The sequence below is a fragment of the Ornithorhynchus anatinus genome, chromosome 18 (assembly GCF_004115215.2).
Source record: "Ornithorhynchus anatinus isolate Pmale09 chromosome 18, mOrnAna1.pri.v4, whole genome shotgun sequence".
In the NCBI taxonomy this organism is placed as follows: Eukaryota; Metazoa; Chordata; class Mammalia; order Monotremata; family Ornithorhynchidae; genus Ornithorhynchus; species Ornithorhynchus anatinus.
The window spans coordinates 16,208,239-16,231,280 of record NC_041745.1 but is presented as its reverse complement, the minus strand read 5'-3'; the positions used below and the strand labels follow the sequence as shown (position 1 = coordinate 16,231,280).

The following is a 23,042-nucleotide window of genomic DNA, read 5'->3' as shown; positions in this document are numbered from 1 at the left end:
CCTTTCTTACAACATTCTGTCGTTCTTCCACAGAAAACACCGGCCTCCTTGAGTCAAGCCATTTTGACTGCTACTGATGATACCCGTCCATTCGTTCGGTCCTATCGATTGAGCGCTTACTATGTGCAGAGCACGCTTGGAGCGTGCAATTCGGCACGAAGCACTCACTAGGTCCAAACGCGGTACTAGACACCGGGGTAGCTCTAAGATACTCAGCTTGGGCCCAGGCCCCGTCCCACTGGGGACCCACATCCTAAGTAAGAGGGAGTAGGACCGCGTCCCCACTTTAGAGGTGAGGAAACTGAGGCACAGAGACGTTAAACGACTCACCAAAGACCGTGCGGCAGGAAGCGGCACCTCCGGGATTAGAACCCAGTCCCTCGGACGACCAGACCTGTGCTTTTCCCGCCAGGCCACACCGCTTCTCTACAGCTTTGTTTACCCACCCGTCACTGGTGGGGGGGGGGGGGGGGGATGCTACCCAGGTAGCAGAACTGGGTCATTCATTCATTCATTCGGTCGTATTTATTGAGCACTTACTGTACGTATTGAGCACTGCATTAAGCGCTTGAAAAGTGCAGTTCGGCAACAGAGAGAGACAACCCCTACCCGACAACGGTAGGGCTCGATGGCGCGCGAGGGCTTTGCCGATAGGCATCTTAGGCCACGCGGAAGGCGCGCGAGCGTACGAGCGTCGGGATAAACACGGGTGCCTGATCTTGCGTAGATAGGCACGGGCGGGCACCGGGTGCTGGTCTTCCGGACCACGGACGCCACGATCCACCCGCGTGTCTCGGGAATGTTTTAGGCGAACCCGTCCGTTTCGATGACACGTTTGTCCGCTGGGAGTTCCCTAGCATGCTGAGCTCCTCGAGGGCAGAGACCGTGTTTCCCCCGGCTAAGATCTCGGGGGAATGAGGACGAGCAACGCCGAGAGCTTCCCTAGTCCGGGGATGACGTCAGAGAGGGTGGCAGGGAAGCCGCCACGAAGTCACAGCGAGGCCCGCTGCCTGGGCGCTCTTGCTCTCGGAGGCTAGCCGAGGCTGGCTTCCTTTTGCGACGGCTTTCCTGACCTCCGGTCCCCAAGGAACGGCGTGATCCCGATGGGATCCTACCGCTCCTCGCAAGCCGGGGATGGATCCTCTGGCCGACCCGGACCCAGCGGGTGACGGGACCCGAGGACCGGGGGCGGGTGATGGGTGAGTAGGGGGCCGGGCCCCCGAGCATACGTATGTAAATACGTACGTACGTACGCGGGTGAACGTGTGGACGTGAGGGCAGGTGATGTCGCACCTATCGAGTTCCCGCGCTGCTCCTGGTCCACAGAGAGCTCTCACCCCGGCGAGATTTCACCCGGACTTTTAACAGAGAAGTGACCGGCTTTCCCCGCCCCCGGAGTCATGGGGAGCGGGGCTGTCAGTGCCGGGGACGGGGGCGCTCCCTGGGGCCCCGCTGGACCCCCGAGCACGCCAACCTTCGAACCCCATCGCCCCCCCACCAGCCCCGAGCTGTCCGCTGAAGACTCCGTCATTCCCCTCCCACCTCCGGAGCCCCAGGCGGGGGAAACCTCCGACCGCAGAGTGTCCGATCTTCTCTCTCCTCACCGAAAAAAGGTCTCGGCACCGCAAGCCACCCTGAAGGCAGCTCCAACCTCAACCTCGCCCCTGAATCGTTCGGGGGCCTGGTCTGACGGGCCACCAGGAGCACAGCTCCGGGACTTGGCCAGAATGGGCTTTGAGTGGGTTGGGGTTTTTTGCGGTATTCGTTAAGCGAGCGAGCGAGGTGTACACGAGATCATCGGGTCGGATCCAGCCTCCGTCCCACGTGGGGCTCACGGTAAGTAGGAGAGAACGCCGATGGGGAAACCGAAGCACAGAGAGGTGACGTGCCCGCGGTCGGAACAGCGGGTAAGCGGCTGGGATTAGAACCTAGGTCCTCCGACTCCCAAGGCCGTACCCCTTCCATTAGGCCACACCGCTTCTCCGCTGGGATCCCCGGGATCACTGGACTTCCCCGCTGGCGCGGCGCTGCCGCGCCAGCGGGGGATTCCACGGATACACGGGGATCTCCCTCGACGGCTGCAACCGAAGATCGAACCGGCCTTCGGAGACCGTTGAGGAGCTGGCGGGGGGAGAAGAGGACACCAAGTCCCGCCTCCGTACACACGGACACACGCCCTTGTTAGAGTCTCTCCCTCCACCGGCTCAAGGGCGCGTGCTGGGCTGAGCCCAGCCTCAACGGTTGGGCCCCGACCTCAAGCTCCCGGATCGGCTTCCTCCTCCCTCTCCCGCCATCTTTCCCCACCCCGTCTGCCCAGGGCCGGACAGGAGCCCAGGGGCCCACGTCTGACCAAGAGATTCGTTCCCGGCCTGCTGAGGACAGCCGGCCGGCCCGGAAAGAAACGCCCGACATTCTTCCTCTCTTCCCGCACTCGCTTCTGCGCCGCTCTTACTCGGCTCGCATTCGTCCTCCCTCCCATCCCAACGGCACCCACCTATCTGTCATCTATTTATTTATACGGGCAGGAACGTACCCTCCCAGGCACCTCGAACAGTGCTCCGCACACAGGGAGCGCTCAACGGATACGACCGAATGAATCCTCGCTGGACGTCAGAGCGGCTCGGCTCCGGCTTTCTGACCTTCATTTTTCTCTAGCCTTTAAACGTCACCAGCCCCCGGGGCTTCCTGCTGGTGCGGGATCTCCCAGCTGGAGTGCAGAATGACACAAAACCAATAATCCTCTCACTCAGGCCGTGAACCCCACACGGGACGGGGACGGTGTCCAACCTCGCATCTACCCCGGTGCCCGGGACAGTGCTCGGCCCACGGTAAGCGCTTAAATGCCGCAATCGCTGTCGTGTCACTCGCTCGACGGCGCGCGCCACCGAGACCTCCGCCGACCCCCGCACGAGGCACGTTAAGCCCGGACTCACCGAACCTTCTGAGGAACAGGTCCTCCGGTAAAGGACGCCCGGTTTCTACGCGGCGGTCGATCTCACGGGACGTTCAGGAGAGCGGCCTAGGCCCGGGGCGGGGCGATCCCACCCACTCGGCCACCCCATCCGGGCTCCGATCGCTTCCGTTCCCGTTTTCATTTCTCCCGGCACGGGGCCGGAGGGAGGCGGGCGGCCGGGGGGGGCGAGCACGGGGGTGGGGAGCCTTACCAAAATGTCTTCCGAGCTGTGGCCGTCGCTGACGGAGAGTCCGTTCAGCTGCTGCTGCAGGTGCCCGATCCCCTGAGGGAGGTCCCGGGAGGGAATGAACCAGTCCTGGTCTTCTTCGTCCAGCATCTCCTGGAAGCAGCGGTCGAGGAATTCCTGCTCCTGAAGCTCCTCTTCCACCTGGCAGGGGCACAGTCGGTGCTGACCTTCACGGCTAAACCGCAGCCGGGACCGCCGGGGCGTCGCCCTCCCCTCCCGTCGCGGGGGCTCCCCGGAAGGACTCCCGGAGCCCGTCGGGGCCCTCCTCCCGCTCCGCCGGCTCGGACCGCGGGGAGCCACGACCGGGGCGGTGCTTCCAAAGCCCCGGGGGGCCGCCGGCGCGACCGACCGAGGGGCCGCTCCGAGCTGGGTTCCGCCGTGACGGGGGGTGTAGGGTGTGTGGCGGGGGGAGGGGAGTGCGGTCACCCAGCGGCGAGTGGGCTTTAGCCGACGCGCGACCGTGCTCCTCAAAAGACTCCAGTGGTCGCCCATCCGCCTCCGTACCCGCAGCTCCTCTCCGGTGGCTTTACGGCTCTCCATCGCCTTGTCCCCTCCTACCTCACCTGGCTTCCCCCCTCCCAGCCCCGCAGCCCGCACGCTCCGCTCCTCTGGCGCTGACCTTCTCGCCGGGCCTCCATCTCGCCTCTCTCGCCGTCGACCCCAGTCCTCAGTCCTCCATCGCCCTCCCTCCTCAAATCCGCCAGACGACCGCTCTCCCCCACTTCAGGGCCTTATCGAAGGCCCGTCTCCTCCAAGAGGCCTTCCCGGACTAAGCCCCACTTCTCCTCATCTCCCGCTCCCTTCTGCGCCACCCTGACCTGCTTCCTTCGCCCTCCCCTCACCCCCCGCCCGTCCCAAAGCACTTACGTACCTATCTGTAATTTTATTTACCCCCTTGCTCTTCCCCTCTCCCAGCCCCAAAGCCCTCACGTACAGATCTGTGATTTTATTCATTTGTACTGACGTCTGTCGCCCTCCCTCTGGACCGTGAGCTCGCCGTGGGCAGGGAATGTTCACTGTTGTACATTCCCAAGCGCTTAATACATGCCTTGCACACGGTAAGCGCTCAATAAATACGACTGAATGAATGAATGGCCACTCACGGGGGGGACGGGGCCACCTATATCGCAGACACGGAGGAAGACACCGGTCCACTTTCCCGTGACGAACGAGTAAACCGAGGACGCCTGGGAACGCGGAAACCGGCAGGCGGGCGCGCTCCGAGACGGACTCCAGGGCTGAGAGGGAGAAGGAGGTGCTATTTAATCTGCCCTGGAAGCTCCCCGAGGGCAGCGATCGTGTCTTCCGATTCAGCGGCACTGGACTTCCCCGACCGAGCCCTCTTTTCCCCGGCTCGCTCTCCCTTCCGCGCCGTCTGCGCACTCGGATCGGCGTCCTCTGGACGCCTGCCGTTCAACCCAACCCCGCGGCACTTATGTCCAGATCTCTCAATTACGTTATTACAAAATCACTCACGTTGGGGTCCGTCTCCCCCTCTACGCCGTAAGCTCATTACGGGCGGGGGACGTGTCCGCTCATTACGCCTCGTTGTATTGTCCCAAGCGCTTAATACGGCGTATTATAATCTTTATAAATACCACGGCCCGCTAGACTGACTCTCCTGAGCGCTCCGAGCAGTGATCTGCACACGGTCAGCCCTCGACAAATGCCACCGGTTTGGAGAATAACAACGTTGGTATCTGTTAAGCGCTTACTATGTGCAGAGCACTGTTCTAAGCGCTGAGGGAGATACAGAGTAATCAAGTTGTCCCACGTGAGGCTCACAGTGAATCCCCGTTTTCCAGATGAGGGAACTGAGGCCCAGAGAAGTGAAGTGACTCGCCCGCAGTCACACGGCTGACAGGCGGCAGAGCCGGGAGTCGAACCCGTGACCTCTGACTCCAAAGCCCAGGCTCTCTCCACCGAGCCACGTGGACGGCTAGCGCGGCCCCGCTCTCTCGCTGCCTCCTCTGGACCGGTCACTCGGTCGGGCCGGAGCCGAAAGGCCCCGGCGAAGGCCTCCTCCGACGGCCGCCCCGGGCGCGTCTCTTCAAGGGCGATCGATTGGGTCATCGGACTTGATGTGGCACAGGGCGGCGGGTAGTCCGCGGTCTCTTTATTGAGCGCTTACTACTAATGACGACAATGACGGCGCTCGTTAAGCGCTTACTACGTGCTGAGCACCGGGGTAGATCCGAGTGAATCGGGCTGGACACGGTCCCCGTCCCACGCGGGGCCCGCGCTCTCCCCATTTTACAGACGAGGTGACCGGGACCCGGAGAAGTGAGGCGACTGACCCAAGGTCACGGAGCAGAGATGTGGCGGAGCCGGGATTAGAACCCAGGTCCTCCCGACTCCCAGGGCCGTGCTCTATCCACCAAGGCACGCCGCTTACTGTGCGAGGGGCGCTGTCCTACCCGCTCGGGAGGGGACGATACGACAGAGTCGGTCGACGCGATCCCTGCCGATGGGGACGACAGGCGGACGACGGACTGCAGACGGGGAACCCGGACCCAGCCCGGGGACAAACCCCTCGATCGGAAGGCCCGTCTGCGCGGCTCGGACAGTTGCCGGCGGCGTCCGTCCAGCCACGGGGCGGGCACCTCCTCCCCCTCCCATCCTTTAACCGTCGGAGTTCCTCGAGGGTCAGTTCTCGGCCCTCTTCCGTTCTCCATGTACACTCACTCCCTCGGCGAACTCATCCGCTCTCAGGGCTTCGACTACCATCTCTACGCAGATGACACGCAGATCTACGTCTCCGCCCCCGTCCTCTCCCCCTCCCTTCGGGCTCGCGTCTCCTCCCGCCTCCGGGACGTCTCCGCCCGGATGTCGGCCCGCCGCCTAAAACTCGACGTGAGCGAGACCGAGCTCCTCGTCTTCCCTCCCGAACCCGGTCCTCTCCCGGACTTCCCTATCGCCGTGGACGGCACGACCGTCCCTCCCGTCTCTCGGGCCCGCGATCTCGGTGTCGTCCTCGACTCGTCTCTCTCGTCCGCCCCGCGCGTCCTATCCGTTACCGAGACCTGCCGGTTTCACCTTTCCGATATCGCCGAGATCCGCCCTCTCCTCTCCACCCGAACGGCTACCTTACCGCTACGGGCTCTCGTCATATCCCGGCTAGACTACCGTGTCGGCCTTCCCTCCGATCTCCCTTCCTCCTCTCTCGCCCCGCTCCGGTCTCTTCTTCACTCCGCCGCCCGGCTCATCTTCCCGCAGAAACCATCTGGGCACGTCACTCCCCTTCTTAAACAACTCCGGTGGTTGCCTGTCGACCTCCGCTCCAAACAGAAACTCCTCACTCTAGGCTTCGAGGCTCTCCGTCACCTCGCCCCTTCCTACCTCTCCTCCCTTCTCTCTCTCTACCGCCCACCCCGCACGCTCCGCTCCTCCGCCGCCCGCCTCCTCGCCGGCCCTCGGTCTCGCCCGTCCCGCCGTCGACCCCGGGGCCGCGTCCCCCCGCGGTCCCGGAACGCCCTCCCTCCTCGCCTCCGCCAGACTGATTCTCTTCCCCTCTTCGAAACCCTACTTAAAACTCACCTCCTCCGAGAGGCCTTCCCAGACTGAGCTCCTCTTCTCCCTCTCCCACCCCCCCCCGCACCTCTCCGCAGCTTAACCCTCTCTTCCCCCCCATCTCCCTCTGCTCCTCCCCCTCTCCCTTCCCATCCCCTCGGCACCGTACTCGTCCGCTCGACTGTATATATTTTCGTCACCCTATTTATTTTGTTAATGAAATGTACATCGCCTCGACTCTATTTAGTCGCCATCGTTTTTACGAGACGTTCTTCCCCTCGACTCTATCTATCGCCATCGTTCTCGTCCGTCCGTCTCCCCCGATCGGACCGTGAGCCCGTCAGAGGGCAGGGACCGTCTCTATCTGTCGCCGACTCGTTCATCCCAAGCGCTCAGTACAGTGCTCTGCACCTAGTAAGCGCTCAATAAATACTACTGAATGAATGAATCTCCCATTCTGGAGGACCCCGCTGCTTCTGCCACCGAAAACGGGGGCAGGCAGGCGGCCCCGAGGGGTCAGGCCGAAGAAACCGGGCGGGACCTGACCCTTCAGGGGGCGCCTGGGCCCGACAGGCCGAGGAGCAGCGTGGCCTACCGGATGGAGCAAGGGCCTGGGAGTCAGAAGCGATACCGTCTCCGCTACCTGTCTGCTGGGTGACCCTGGGCGGGCCGCTCGACTTCTCTGCGCCTCAGTTCCCTCGTCTGGGATTTAGCCCGTGAGCCCCATGTGGGACGGGGACCGTGCCCAACGCGATCGGCTTGATTCCACCCCAGTGCCTGGCACGGAAGTAGCGTTTCGCGAATATAATTACTACTACCACTATTATTATCGTCGCCTTAACCGGCCTCTTCTCTCCTCTGACGACCCCCCCCCCCAGCCGCTCACACACATCCGTTCCGCTCCAGCCCCCTTCCTCCCCGGGTCTCTTCCGCCGGCCACCGGCCTCCCGTTCACCCCCTCCGCGCTTTCCGCCCAACTTGCCGCTGCTCTCCCCACCCTCCGAGTCCTCCCGAAATCCCATCTCCTCCCCTCCGTCGCCCCGTCGCCACCCCCGGAGGTATCTGTCGGGCGCCCGCTGCGTGCGGGGCGCCGACTACAGAGTGCGGCCAACGGAGTCGGGAGACGCATTCCCCGCCCACGAGGAGCTCACGGTCTAGAGGGGGAGACGGTCATCGGCGTAAATAATCTTTTAGACACCCCCCCCCCCCCCGCCCGTTGCCTCCGGTGCCATCTAAACGCCTCGGTCAACACCGTGCGCCCTCCCGACCCGGTACCGCTCAGGCCGCACGGGAGGCGAGAGGCCGAGGCGGGACTGGAACCCGGGCCCGGGCTCTTTCCACTGATCCCAGGCGACGGCTCGCTCCTGGCCGGCCGTCACTTATTCTAGTTCCCGTCTCCTCCGGCGGACCATCGGCTCCTCGGAGCCGGGGATCGCGTCGATGAACTCGACGGTCCTCTGCGGAGCGCTCGGTCCGGTGGCCCGCCCTCGATCCTCTCGACCGATTCGCAGTTTTGGAGAAATCAGACCGACGGGATGACGATACCGGTATTGGTCGAGCGCTTACCGTGCGCCAGGCACCGGAAGATAACGGGGTTGGACACGGGCCCCGTCCCGCACAGGGCTCGCGGGCTTAATCGCCGTTTTAACGGATGAGGTAACGGGGGTCCGGAGGAGTGACCCACCCAAGGCCACACGGCCGACAAGTGGCAGATCCAGGATCAGAACCTGCGCCCGTCTGACTCCAGGGCCCGGGCCCTAACCGCTAAGCCAGGCCACGTCTCTACCTGGATGTCTGCCCGCCACCTAAAACTCAACGTGGCCAAAACTGAGCTCCTCATCTTCCCTCCCAAGCCCCGTCCTCTCCCCGACCTTCCTATCACCGTGGACGGTACGACCGTCCTCCCCGTCTCTCGGGCCCGCGACCTCGGTGTCACCTTTGACTCGGCTCTCTCGTTCGTTCTCGGCTCTCCATCCCCTCGCCCGCTCCTACCTCGCCTCCCTTCTCTCTTCCCGCCGCCCACCCCGCACGCTCCCCTCCTCCGCCGCCCGCCTCCCCGCCGGCCCCCCGTTCTCGCCCGTCCCGCCGTCGACCCCCGGGCCGCGTCCTCCCGCGGTCCCGGAACGCCCTCCCTCCTCGCCTCCGCCAGACTCATTCTCTTCCCCCCTTCGAAACCCTACTTGAAGCTCGCCTCCTCCGAGAGGCCTTCCCAGACTGAGCTCCCCTTTGCCCTCTGCTCCCTCTCCCCGCCCCCCCCGCTTCACCTCTCCGCAGCTAAACCCTCTCCTCCCCCCTCTCCCTCTGCTCCTCCCCCTCTCCCTTCCCATCCCCTCGGCACCGTACTCGTCCGCTCAACCGTATATACTTTAATCACCCTATTTATTTTGCCGATGAGATCACCTTGATTCAATTTATTCGCTATTGTTTTAACGAGATGTTCATCCATCCCCTTGATTCTATTTATTGTTATTGGTCTCGCCTGTCCGTCTCCCCCGATTAGACCGTAAGCCCGTCGAAGGGCAGGGACTGTCTCCATCTGTTACCGATCTGTACATTCCAAGCGCTTAGTTCGGTGCTCTGCACATGGTAAGCGCTCAGTAGATACTATTGAATGAATGACCGAAGGAACTTCAACCCGCTAAGCGGCCCGAATCCTTGTTGGGAGGGTCTCATCTGATCCCCGGTCTCTGAGTCCGGCCACCGCAAACCATCCGTCGACGATCAATCGATCCGTCGATGGTATTTACTGTGTGCCGGGCACCCAACTGGACGTCGGGGAGAGGACTGAAGCAGAAGCGGCGTGGCCTAGCGGAAAAGAGCACAGGCCCGGGCGGCGGAGGAGCCGGGCTCTGATCCCGGCCCTGCCGTTTGTCTGCGCCGTGACCTCGGGCAAGTCGCTTGGCGTCTCTGTGCCTCCATTACCTCACCTGCAGAAAGGGGATCAAGACCGTGAGCCCAGTGAGGGACGGGGGCCCGCGTCCAACTCGATCACCTTGCGTCTACCCCGGCGCTCGGTACGGAGCCGGGCACGTAGCCAGCTCTACGGATCAAAGAGAGGAAACAGGGACAAGGCCAGAAGACCCGAACAGTTCGACTGAGTTGAAAGACGGGTTCCCCGGCCCCGAAGGGTACCCGGTCCAGGGGATTCTGGCAGCCTTCCAGACCGATATAATAATAATAATGGCGTCTGTTAAACTCTTACCACGTGCCGAGCACTGTTCTGAGTCCGAGGTAATCAGGTCGCCCCACTTGAGGCTCACAGTCTTGATCCCGACTTTACAGATGAGGTAACTGAGGCCCAGAAATTCCGTGGCTTGCCCGAGTTCACCCGGGATTAGAACCCACGTCCTCTGACTGCCAAGCCCGGGCTCTTGGCCCTGAGCCACGCTGCCTCCTTCCCCGATCCCCGGCGAAACCCTCGGCCGTCACTGTCTGCCTCCTGCTAGCCGGCAGTCTTCCGCGAGGGTCCGACGGTCGATCGGTGGCATTTACGGGGCGCTCGCTGTGCGCGGGGCGCTGCACTAAGCGCTCGGGAGAGGACGATACAACAGAACCGGCAGACCCGTTCCCCGCCCGCGACGAGCTCACAGTCCAGAGGACCCTTTCCTTCGGAGACGCCGCGCGCCGCCCCCCGTTGGGGCTCCTCAAATCCCTCCGCCGAATGAGCCCCCGGGCCTCCGGGCCGGACTCCCCCACGGCCATTTCTCGGTAGCCGTCTCCCCACGAGACCGACACGCTCCGCTCCCTCCCCCTCGGTGCTCCGTTCTTCTCCGCCTCCAGCCCAGAGCTTAGTCCTAATTTCTCCCAAGGGAAGACGAGGGAAGCGACACGGCGTGGAGGCGACAGCCCGGGCCGGGAGTCAGAGGTCACGCCGGGTCCTGATCCCGGCTCCTCCACCCGTCCGCCGGGCGACCTTGGGCGAGTCACTCCGGCCCTCGGTGGCCTCATCTCTAAAATGGGGCCGGAGACCGCGAGCCCCATTTAGAGAACGGGAAGCCCCACTGGAAAATGGCTAGCCCGTCCCCTTCGCCGGTGCTGGGGGTTGACCGCTCCCCCGCCGCCCGCACGGGTTCCAGCTCCCGCACGCGGGGTCGCATCTCATCCGCCCCGGAACCGGGGTCGATGCCCGGATCCGGGGGGCGGTGGGGGGGGGGGGAGGGGGGGACGTTTGCCGAGCGGCCCCCGGGGAGAGTCGGCACCTGTCTTCCCTCGGGGGCTACCGGTCCGACTACTAATAACGGCACCCGAGAAGCGCTCGCTCTGTGCCGGGCACCGCACGGGGCTGGATGCAAGCAGACGGAGTCGGGCACCCTCCCCGTCCCATACGGGGCTCACAGTCTCCATCCCCATTTTACAGATGAGGTCGCTGAGGCACAGAGAAGTGACGTGACTTGCCCAAATCACGCAGCGGACGAGAACCCAGCATCTTCCGCCTCCCGGGCCCGTGCTCCATCCACCGTGCCACGCCGCTCCTCCAGGCGGGGGTCCTCGCAACCCTCCCTGGGCCCCGTCCCCCGCCGCACCTCCCGTCACCCCCGGGTCCCTCCGCGCCCCACCGGACCCCGGACTTGCCGCTCGGAGCCTCCCTGCCCCTTTCTTTACCTGCCTGTTGAAATCCTCTTCGTTCTCCATCCACATGTACTCTGCGAAGGGGTTGTTTTCCTTCTCGTCGTGCCCGTTCACCACCTGGTCCTCTTTAGATTTGGTGTTGGGCGTCGCGTTGGTGACGCTGGGCCCATTCATTATTACGGGATCTACACGAGGGACAGAAGGAAGGAGCGAGGGAGAGAGAGGGCGTGACTAAGGATGAGCGATCGAGGCGGCCCCGTGGAATCCCGACCTCCACAGGCGCCGTCGCCACCGAATAAGGCCCGGGCCTCGCCGGACGCCGGGACCATCTGGTCGCCGCCGGCGGGACCGGACCGCTGTGGCTTCCCCGAGCGTTTCCAGAGAGACCGAGGGCGACCGGCCCCCGCCGAGGCCGCAGACGCTTCTCCGCCTGGGAACCGTGACGTGGCTCTCTCCGAAGGCCTCGAGCCCTGCCGGCTCCCGGCGGTCCGGCTGGCTTCCCCAGACCGCGGCCCCCCGCCCCGGGAACCCGGGGGCCGGGAGCCCGGCTCTCTCCGCTCTTCCAGAGACCGGCCGAGGCGCGGCTCGGCGCCCGGGCCACGCTCCGGCTGCCCCGCCGCTCGCCGCTTCCCCGCGTTCCCGGGACGAGAACTCCGGGAGGAGAACAAGATCTCCACGGCTTGGATCGCTTAGAACCGTTTCCCTCGGATCACGGTGGGGCGGGGGAAAGGGAAAACTGGGGGGAAGGGGCTTGTTTCGCGGCCCTCCCGTGGGGGCGGGTGGGCGTCGGACCCCATCCCCGAACCACACGGGGCTCACGGCCCATCTTGTCCCATTTCTCGGATGAGGAAGCCGGGGCCCGGGGAGGCGAGGGGCTGCCCTCGGTCCCGCGGGAAGGGGTGGAGCCGCCAGCCAAACCCGGGTCTCCTCACAGCCCATCCCAGGCTCATTCTGAGGCCACACTGCTTCCTGCTAAGCGCTTGCCGTCATAATAACTCTTCTATTCTTCACTCCGCTGCCCGGCTCATCTTCCGGCAGAAACGCTCTGGGCACGTCACTCCCCTTCTTAAAACCCTCCAGCGGTGGCCTATCGACCTCCGCACGAAACAAAAACTCGTCACTCTAGGCTTGGAGGCTCTCCATCGCCTCGCCCCTCCCTTCTCTCTGTCCACCGCCCAGCCCGCACGCTCCGCTCCTCCGCCGCCCGCCTCCTCGCCGTCCCTCGGTCTCGTCTTTCCCGCCGTCGACCCCCGGGCCGCGTCCTCCCGCGGTCCCCAACGCCCTCCCTCCTCACCTCCGCCAAACTCATTCTCTTCCCCTCTTCCATACCCTACTTAAAGCTCACCTCCTCCGAGAGGCCTTCCCAGACTGAGCTCCCCCCTTTTTCCCTCTGCTCCCCCCGCCCCCCGCTTCACCTCTCCGCGGCTAAACCCTCTTCTCCCCCCTTCCCCTCTCCTCCTCCCCCTCTCCCGTCCCATCCCCTCGGCACCGTACTCGTCCGCTCGACTGTATATATCTTCATCACCCTATTTATTTTGTTGATGAGACCTTGATTCTATTTATTTGCTATTGTTTCAACGAGATGTTCATCCCCTCGATTCTATTTATCGCTAGTGTTCTCGTCTGTCCGGCTCCCCCGACTAGACCGTGAGCCCGCCAAAGGGCAGGGACTGTCTCTATCTGTTACCGATCTGTCCATTCCAAGCGCTTAGTACAGTGCTCTGCACCTAGTGAGCGCTCAATAAATACTATCGAATGAATGAATGAATGAATAATAATAATAACGTTTAAGGGCTTACTACGTGCCCGCCACCGTACAGAGTGCTGGGGTGGATTCGGGCAAATCGGGTTGGACACGGTCCCTTGTTCGACGTGGGGCTCGCGGTCTCAGTCCCCATTTCACAGACGAGGTGACTGAGGCGCAACAGATACCGTAAAAAAAAAAAAAAAAGAGACAGACTGGATGACAGCAGGACACCTGACCGGCCTCGGCCCCCAGGCTCGCCGCCATCCTCCACCTACACCCCACTTCCGCGCGACAACTCCTGGGCTCCCACGGCTTCGACCGCCGCCTCTACGTGGACGATTCCCAAATCTCCCTCTCCGGCCCCGATCCCTCCCCTCCTCTGCACTATCGCATTTCCTCCGGCTCCCGGGACACCCGCCGGCATCTCAAATTTACCGTGCCATTCGGTCGTGCCGACTGAGCGCTTACCGTCCGTGTCAAAACTCCTCATCTCCCCCAGCCAAACCCGGTCGGCCCCCAGACCCGACCAACGTGTAGACATCACCGCCACCCTCAAGCCCATATCCGTGGCATCACCTTCGACTGGTTTCCCCTCGTTCGACCCGTCGCCGATCTCGTCGGTTCTACCTTCACGTCACTTCTAGACTTCACGTCACCTTTTCCTCCCTACCCAAGCTCCTTCCGGGTCAATGCCGAGTGAAACAGAGCGTTCTCCCTCCCTCTCTCTATAATGTTAAGCGCTTCTGATGCGCCACACGCTGCACTAAGCGCTGGGGGGGGGGGGGGGTGGACAGAGGCAAATCGGGATGGACGCGGTCTCCCGTCCCAAGTGGGGGCTCACGGTCTCGGTCCCCATTTTCCAGACGAGGCGACTGAGGCCCGGAGAAGTGATCTGCCTAAGACCACACAGCCGGAGAGCGGCGGAGCCGGGATTCGAACCCACGACCTCCTGACCGCCAGACCCCTGCTCGATCCACTACGCCGTGCGGCCCACTGTACACGGGGAATACATCTACCGGCTCTGTGGCGTCGTACTCTCCCAAGCACGCGGTACAAGCGTTCGGCTCACACTAAGCGCTCAAATACCACTGACTGATGTTGCGGTAATAATAATAATGATAATTAGTAATAACTGTGGTATTTCTTAAGCGCTGACTGTGTGCCAGGCACTGTTCTAAGCCCAGGGGTGTAGGTACAAAATAATCCGGCCGTGTCCCCCCGAGGGCTCACAGTTTTACAGATGAGGGAACCGAGGCACAGAGAAGTGACTCGCTCGAGGCCGCAGAGCAGACAGGTGTCGGGGGCGGGATTAGAACCCAGGTCTTTCTGACTCCCAGGCCTGAGAGCTATCCACCAGGCCACGCTCGTGAGCCCCTCGAGGGACAGGGTCTGTGTCTGATTCCCACCGGGGGACTCTTCCCCAGCGCTCGGTACGGTGCTCGGCACACAGCGTGGTACGGTGGAAAGAGGCCGGGCTTGGGAGTCAGAGTTCATGGGTTCGAATCCCGGCTCCGCCGCTCGCCAGCTGTGTGACTTTGGGCAAGTCACTTCACTTCTCCGTGCCTCAGTTCCCTCATCTGTAAAACGGGGATTAAAACTGTGAGCCCCACGTGGGACCACCTGATGACCCCGTGCCTACCCCAGCGCCTAGAACAGTGCTCTGCACACAGTAAGCGCTTCACAAATGCCAACATTATTATCATTATTGTTCCTCAACACGACGGCACTCTCCGCGTCTTCTAAGCCCACCTAAGACACATCTCCTCCAGGATTAATCCCCCATCTCCCAGCCCTATTTTTTCCCTCCCTTCCTCATCACCCCTGAGTTCCCTAAGCAGTCCGATTCCCACTCCACCCCGACCCACAGACCTCACATCCACATCCCGCGCTCCACCGTTTCCCCTACTTGCGATTTCTCTTAACGCCTGTCCCTCCCGCTAGACCTGGACGTTCCTCGAGGAGAGGGGCCGACTGACGACGGCACCGGACTCTCCCCGATGCTCCGCCCGGCGCCCTGCGGAGACCCGTTGAGCTTTTACTGAATATTAAGCGACTGGGAGAGATAGGAAACGGTTCAACTGGACACCGTCCCCGTCCCGCGCGGGGCTCAGAGTCTGGGAAGGAGATTCGCCCCCCCCCCCCCCACTTTACAGATGCAGGAACCAAGGCACAGGGGAGTTGAATGACTTGCTCGAGGTCACGGCAGGCAAACGGGGGGGGGGGGGGCGCGACCCGATCTGAGGGCTGACCGCTCCCAGCCGCGCTCCGTACCCAAGGCTGAAGAAGGCGGCTTCTTGTGGGGAGGGACAAAGGTTGACAAAATCAGCGAGAGATGCGCCCAAGCAGGAGGGTGGGGAGCCAGGGCCAGTTAAGATGGCAGCCTGGGAGGAGCAGAGAGCCCCAGCCGGGATTTGGCGGGAAGAGACAGCTAAGAGGGAAGCCATTTCCCACACCATCTCTAAGGGCGTCCCGCATCGAAACAGCCGAAACGGCATCCCGAGGGCCAGGAGACTGGGTTCCATCCAGGCAGCGTAGAAGGCGTCTAGTCCCTAAGCGGTGAAGTCGGCCAGAACCCGTAGGCTTCGCTCAGCCGGGCGGACGGTCGAAGCTCCCCGCCGCGGCTGCGGCGATCGTATCTCTACGTATAAATGTCCACATCCATCCGGGGCGACAGGTGACTAGATATTCAGAAGAGCGGCGGAAAGGCAGGGCTGTCGCAGGATTGACGGAAAAGGAAGTGCTTCACCGCACTGTTCTCAACGCTCGGGTGGAAACAAGATAATCCGGTGCGATACGGTCCCCGTCCCGTGTATTCATTCATTCAGTAGTATCTATTGAGCGCTTACTATGCGCAGAGCACCGTACTGAGCGCTTGGAATGTACAGTTCGGCAACGGATAGAGACGATCCCTGCCCGCTGACGGGCTCACGGTCTAATCGGGGGAGACAGACGGACGAGAACAACAGCAGTGAACAGAATCGAGGGGACGTACATCTCATTGAGAAAATCAATAGGGTAACGAAAATAGATACGGACGAGCGAAGGAGCACGGGGCCGAGGGGAAGGGAGAGGGGGAGGAGCAGAGGGAGAGGGGGGAAAGGGAGCTTAGCTGAGGGGAGGTGAAGGGGGAGCAGGAGGGAGCAGAGGGAAAAGGGGCCGCTCAGTGTGGGAAGGCCTCTCGGAGGAGGTGAGCGCTCAGTAGGGCTTCGAAGAGGGGAAGAGAGTCGGTTTGGCGGAGGCGAGGAGGGAGGGCGTTCCGGGACGGCGGGAGGACGCGGCCCGGGGGGTCGACGGCGGGGAGGTGGGCGGCGGAGGAGCGGAGCGTGCCGGGTGGGCGGTGGAAAGAGAGAAGGGAGGGGAGGTAGGAGGGGGCGAGGGGACGGAGAGCCTCGAAGCCCAGAGTGAGGAGTTTCTGTTTCGTGCGGAGGTCGACAGGCAAATATAGGGCTAAGCGGGAGGGAGAGCAGATACTGAATCCTTGATTATACGGTGTGGACATTTCATCCGCAGGGACTCGCATCTGGGGTCCCCCCCCCCAAATCCCCTCCTCCACACTGACCGCTAAGTCCCCCGCGGGGCCACGTCCTCTCCCCCCGAAACCCGCCGAGCGACACGCCCGGGGAAGTCCAATCTACCGGAAACGGCTTTTCGATCACGTCTCGCCCCAGCTTCCGAACGCCATTTAGTCCGGAGCTCCGCCCGCACAAGCCACCGGAGAAGTACCGACGCGCAGAACGCTGACGGGAGTCTAAATGAGTCCCACGGGGAGGCACGGCCTAGCGCGAGGCGCGCGGGCCCGGGGTTAATCGGGGTTCCGCCCAGCCGCCTGCCGCCCACCTCTCCGGGTCTCCGACTCCTCATCTTCGAATGGGAGTAAGGTGCCCGTTCTCCCTTCCCCCCGGGACGGGAGAGCGACGGGGGCGGCTGGGGACCGCGTCCGATTCGATCACGTGTCTACCCCAGCGCCTTAAAGTGGGTTTGGCACGTACGGGCTCAATGCCGGGACGATGACGACGGGGAAGAGGAGGGGCGGGGGACGGGGGGAGTCATCTACGAAGAGTGGGCCGTCCCCAAACGTTCACGCCGCGAAGCGACTCACTCCGTCGTATTTACCGAGCGCTTACCGTGCGCAGAGCCTGATCCATCAGGTCGGCGGTCTCGGACCAGTTGGCCACGGCCAGGCGGGCCCCGGTCGCGTGTCCGCTCATCGCCCTTTCCGAAGGCAGAGAAAATACTTCCAGACTCCGGAGTCGGACTGAGGCCGCCGACTCTACCGGAGCGTCCTCTCCCGAGCGATCGGCACAGCGTTCGACCCAGGCGCTCGTGAAAAACCGGACGATCGCCAGTGCCGAAACGACCGTGTTTGAAACGGCCCGTTCGGTCCCGGAGGAGAGGTCTTACTGCGACGACTCTAGAACACGACGACGACATTCGTGAAGCGCTTACTAAGTACAGGTTTATCAGGCCGGACACGAACGTGGGGCTCACGGCCTAAGCGTGTGGGAGAACGGATGAGGAAACTGAGGCACCGGCGGCCTGGAGTCGGAGGACCTGGGCTGCAAACCCCGACTCTGCCGCTCGTCGGCCGGGTGCGTGGCTCGGTGGAGAGAGCCCGGGCCTGGGAGTCGGAGGTCACGGGTTCCAATCCCGGCTCCGCCGCCTGTCAGCCGTGTGACCGTGGGCGAGTCACCTCACTTCTCTGGGCCTCAGTTCCCTCGTCTGTAAAATGGGGATTAAAACCGTGAGCCCCACGTGGGACAACCCGATCACCCCGTATCTCCCCCGGCGCTTAGAACGGGGCTCCGCACACAGTAGGCGCTTGACGGGCACCAACGTCATTATTAAGTCACGACTTCTCCGCGCCTCGGTCGCCTCACGTTCAGATGGGGATTAAATCGTACCGTCTCTTTCTTGGACCGTCAGGGCCTCGTGGGCGGGCGACCCGACTGCCTCGCATCCACCACGGCGCTTAATACGGCGTTCGGCGTCCGGCGAGCACTTCACCAGGACCGAGAAACCCACCAGAAAACCAGAGAGGCGAAGCGGTTCGCCCCAAGTCACACAGCGGGCGGGGGGGGGGGCTGGGATTAGAAACAGCTCCCAGACCCAGGCTCTCCAGCAGATTTTCAAACGAAGCTGGGAAGGGGCTTAGGAGGAGTTGGCCCAGCTGGTCCTCCGACGAAAAGAGACTGTTTTGGCGGATCCTTAACATCCGTTCATTACGGAGCGCTGACTGTGCGCACGGCCCCGTACCAAGCGCTTGGAATGGACGGTTGGGCCCATCGACGGGCTCGCGGTCCGATCGGGGGGAGACGGGCGGGCGGAAGCCAGACGACGTAGTCGCGGTAAAGAGAATCGGGGGGATGCGATCGGGTCGCCGACCGGTCGTACTTACCGAGCACCCACCGTAGGCAGAGCACCGTACTGAGCGTGGGGGCGAGCGCGACATGCGTCAGAGAGGTGCTCTCTCCGCTCCGGAAGCTCACCCTCTCCCCGGGGAGGGAGACGGAACAGATGACCGAAAGGAAGAGGGAGAAAACGGAGGGACAGCGGGGCGAAAGTGACCCCCGCCCCGACGCTCGACCGGGGACCACGGCCACTTGCGATCCATCGGGGCTATTTACCGGGCACCTCCTACGCGCGGAGCCCCGTGCTCGACGTTTATCGCGATCGGCGCGGAAGAAGCGACAAGACCGCAGCAGGAGAGGAGCGGGGCGGCCTAGCGGAAACAGCACGGGCCTGGGTCCCGATCCCAGGTCGGCCACTTGCCTGCCGAGGGACCCGGGGGAAGTCGCCTCGCTCCTCTGGGCCTCGGTTACCTCATCTGTAAAACGGGAGGGGGGGGCGTCGGATACCTGTCCTCCCTCCTATCCGGCCCGTGAGCCCCGCGTGCCAGCTGACTACCCGGTATCCTCTCCGGTGCTCGGAACAGCGCCCGACACGAAACAAGCGCTCGGCAAATGCCAAAATCACTACCGTTACGAGGCATCCGGTTCGAATCCCGGCTCTGCCACTTGTCGGCTGTGTGACCGTGGGCGAGTCACTTCGCTTCTCTGGGCCTCAGTCCCCTCACCTGGAAAATGGGGCCGAAGACCGTGAGCCTCACGGGGGACGACCCGATCACCCTGTATCTCCCCCAGCGCTCAGAACGGTGCTCTGCACGGAGTGAGCGCTTCACAGATACCAACGTTATTATCATCATCATCATCTTTCTCCTCGGCCAGTAGCGTGGCCTAACGGGAAGGGCCGGGACCCGGGAGTCGGAGGCCCCGGCTCTGCCCTTCGCCTGCTGGGTGACCGTGGGCGAGTCACTTTGCTTCTCCGGGTCTCGGTCTCCTCGGCTGTAAATCGGGGATTCGACGCCCACCCTCCCTTCCCCGAGCGCTCGCAGCCCCACGGAGGACAGGGGCCGATCATCTTTTCTCTGGACTAATGCTTAGCACGCGCGATTCGCTAGGGAGAGCCTGGAAAGAGTCGTGGAATGTGCTGACGTAACAACCGGCTCGGCGGCTCTGCCGCTCGGCGGCTGTGCGGCTGTGGGCAAGTCGCTTCACTTCCCCGCGCCTCAGTTCCCTCATCGAAATCGGGACGAAGACCGCGAGCCCCACGTGGGACGACCCGACGACCCCGTATCCACCTCAGCGCTCGGAACGGCGCGCTGCCCGTAGCGAGCGCCTAACGGATACCGACGTTCTTACTGTTACTCTTGGTAACCGCCACAAAAACACAAACTGTCACTTCCGTGGCGTCTCGGGGACCACGTATGGATCCGAAAGGCGGACAGGGGAAAAACGGGACAGAAAGAGCAGCGATGCCTTTGGAACGTGGCGTTGGAGAAGTCTTCCGCGAATAGCACAGACTGTCCGAGGAACAAACGAACGGATTCTGGGGCAGACTGAGCCGAAGCGGTCTTCGGAAGGCCAGACGACACATCGTCGGGAGGACCGATCCACCGGAGCAGACGCGGACGCTGGGAAAAGTTCAGGGAAAAGGTGGAAGGGGCGGACCGGCGGCCAGGTGGACGGAGATCCCACCGACGACGGAAGGACCGTTATCGACGCTCCGGATCACGACGGGACGTACCGGAGAAAATACATCCGCGGAGTCGCTCCGAATCGGGGGGGCGACTCGACGGCACCTGACGATAATCGCGCTCGGCGCGGTGCTCGGCGCGCAGGCCGTGCACGGCGAAGAGCGTCGTCACCGTTCTGTTTCGAGCGTTGGGATGAGATCCCGGCGGGATCGGCCTGAACGCCGCAAGGGATTAGCGAATCGGTGAAACACGTGCCGTCTTAGCTGTCCCGCCCCGCGCTCCTCCCCGGCCGAGTCACTGCAAAGCGGCTAGAAGACGCCAGGCGACTGCAGCTGTGCCTTCTGGCTGGCGTGGCGGACGGCGGACGGTCCTCTTTACCGTCGAGAGCCGGACGCCGGGCCTCGCCGGGGGTTTAGTCTACGGCACTTCACGTGGGTCAAGGGTCTGAAGACGCAAGCTGCGGCCCGGGGGAGGGCTCCCGGCTCACGAGCTATAAATGACTCTGGGCGTCAGGGGCCCGGACGGGCATTTCTGACTCCTCCCTCCGTCGCTTCGCTCCCGGGGAAGGCTCGCAGCGGGGCTTCCGAACTGCGGAGAGGGGGCCCCGGGTGCGGCCGGTGATAATTACGGTAACCTGTTAAGCGCTTACTACGCGAACGAATCAGATGGGGCCACGGTCCTGGCCCGCGGCGGGCTCCCAGTCTTAATCCCGTTTTTTTCTGCAGACGAGGCAAACGAGGCCCAGGGAAGTGAGGCACTCGCCCGAGGTCACACGGCGCGGGCAAGCGGCGGAGCCGAGATTAGAACAGCGTGGCTCGGCGGGAAGAGGCCGGGCTCGGGAGGCAGGGGTCGTGGGTTCTAATCCCGGCGCCGCCGCCTGTCCGCCGTGGGACCTCGGGCCCGTCGCTGTCGCTTCCCGGGGCCTCGGGACCTCATCTGGAAAATGGGGATCGAGACGTGAGCCCACGTGGGGCGGGGACCGCGTCCAACCCGATCTGCTTGTCTCCACCCCAGCGGCACACAGTTTAAGCGCTAACAGATACCGGTTATCATCGTCATCGCGGCCTTCCGACTCTCGGGCCCGTGCCCTACAGAGGTCTCGTCTAGAGAAGCGGCGTGGCTCGGTGGCAAGAGCCCGGGCTTGGCGGTCAGAGGCTGTGGGTTCTAATCCCGGCTCCGCCGCTAACCAGCCGTGTGACTTGGGCCAAGTCGCTTCACCTCTCTGGGCCTCAGGTCCCTCATCTGCAAAATGGGGATGAAGACTGTGAGTCCCACCCCACTACCTTGCATCCACCCCGGCGCTTTAGAACGGCGCTCGGCCCACACTGAGCGCTTAGCGAACACCGTCGTCATTATTATTATCGTGCTCTGGGGCCTCGGGCTTCCCGTCGCACTTGCGCCGGAGGCGGGAGACGCCAAATGAGGCCACCGGGGCCGAACCCCGGCCGGGGAATCTGGCTCGGGGGATCGCTCCGCTCCGCCTCTCAACTACTACGGGGACGGAGGATGGGATTCCACGGGCAACGTCTGCCGACCTTCCGCCAGTACGAGAAGCAGCGTGGCTCGGCGGGAAGAGCCCGGGCCTGCGAGTCAGAGGCCGGGGATTCTAACCCCGGCTCCGCCGCCTGTCTGCTGGGTGACCTTGGGCAAGCCACTTCACTTCTCGGGGCCTCAGTGACCTCATCCGCAAGATGGGGTAATCCCGTGGGGCAACCCGATTACCTCGTATTCGTTCGTATCCAGCGCTTAGAACGGTGCTCGGCACGCAGTAAGCGCTTAATAAATACCCTGATCGTTCATTACGCGCTTACCGTGTGCAGCGCGCTGTACTAAGTTCATTCATTCATTCATTCATTCGATAGTATTCACTGCGGGCTTACTATGTGCAGAGCACTGTACTAAGCGCCCGGAATGTACAAATCGGTAACAGAGAGAGACGGTCCCCGCCCTCTGACGGGCTCACGGTCTAATCGGGGGAGACGGACGGACGAGAACAATGGCGATAAAAGTACCTGGGAAAGCACGACGCAACAATAAACAGGGCAGTAATAATAATAATGTTGGTATTTGTTAAGCGCTCACTATGTGCCGAGCACTGTTCTAAGCGCTGGGGTAGACGCAGGGGAATCGGGTGGTCCCACGTGGGGCTCACGGTCTTAATCCCCATTTGACAGATGAGGGGAACTGAGGCACAGAGAAGTGAAGTGACTCGCCCGCAGTCACACAGCCGACGAGCGCCAGAGCCGGCATTCGAACTCATGAGCCCCGACTCCAAAGCCCCGTGCTCTTTCCACTGCGCCACGCTGCTTCTCTACCCCAGTGCTTAGAACGGTGCCGGGCACACAGTAAACGCTTAACAAATACCATGATTACGATTATTATTAGCTTCCAGTTTCCCCTCTCTGGTTCCTTTTTCGCCAGCCTCCTGGGGACCCCGCGGCCACCAATCCGCCCAGCAACCGCAGGTGTTTCCTGAGCGCCTACTGCGTGCGGGCACTGGGAAAGCGCGATACGACAGAGTCGGGGGACGCGACCGCCGCCCGCAAGGACGGGCGTTCCGACAGATTACCGCCGTGCCGCGGGCCCAAACGCCGTGGGGCCGGGGCGAGTGTCGACGCAGAGAGGAGCGGGAGGCGATGAGGACTCGGTCACCTACGTCTTTACCCTTTTTCTACCCCAGCGCTTGGAACAGTGCTCTGCACGTGGTAAGCGCTTAACGAATACCAACATCGTTATTATTTTCAAACACGACGCCCCCTTAATTATCCTTTCGGACGGTCTCCGGATTCTACCGCGTCTCGCTTCCCGGTTTATCCTCACAGCGGTGGCACTCGGTAAGCGCTTACTGCGTGCCAGTCGCCGTACTGGGCGCTGGGGTGCCTACGAGCAAATCGGGTCGCCGTCCCGCGGGGGGCTCACGGTCTCTATCCCCATCTGACAGACGAGGGAACTGAGGCCCAGGGAAGTGAAGTGACTTGCCCAA

General features: G+C 62.9%; 1 protein-coding gene across 4 annotated transcripts in view; it reads right to left on the bottom strand.

Moving 5' to 3' along the window:
• The window catches only part of PAIP2B (poly(A) binding protein interacting protein 2B), a 48,641-nt gene that overhangs the window by 1,052 nt on the left and 24,547 nt on the right, over positions 1 to 23,042 (bottom strand). For all 4 annotated transcript variants that reach the window (XM_029083283.2, XM_029083286.2, XM_029083285.2 and 1 more), the window contains exons 2-3: positions 11,313 to 11,464; positions 3,165 to 3,341 (exon numbers count right to left, since the gene is read on the bottom strand). In XM_029083283.2, coding sequence (XP_028939116.1) covers positions 3,165 to 3,341; positions 11,313 to 11,453 — 318 coding nt within the window. In that variant the 5' untranslated portion in view covers positions 11,454 to 11,464. The remainder of the gene's footprint in view (positions 1 to 3,164; positions 3,342 to 11,312; positions 11,465 to 23,042) is intronic.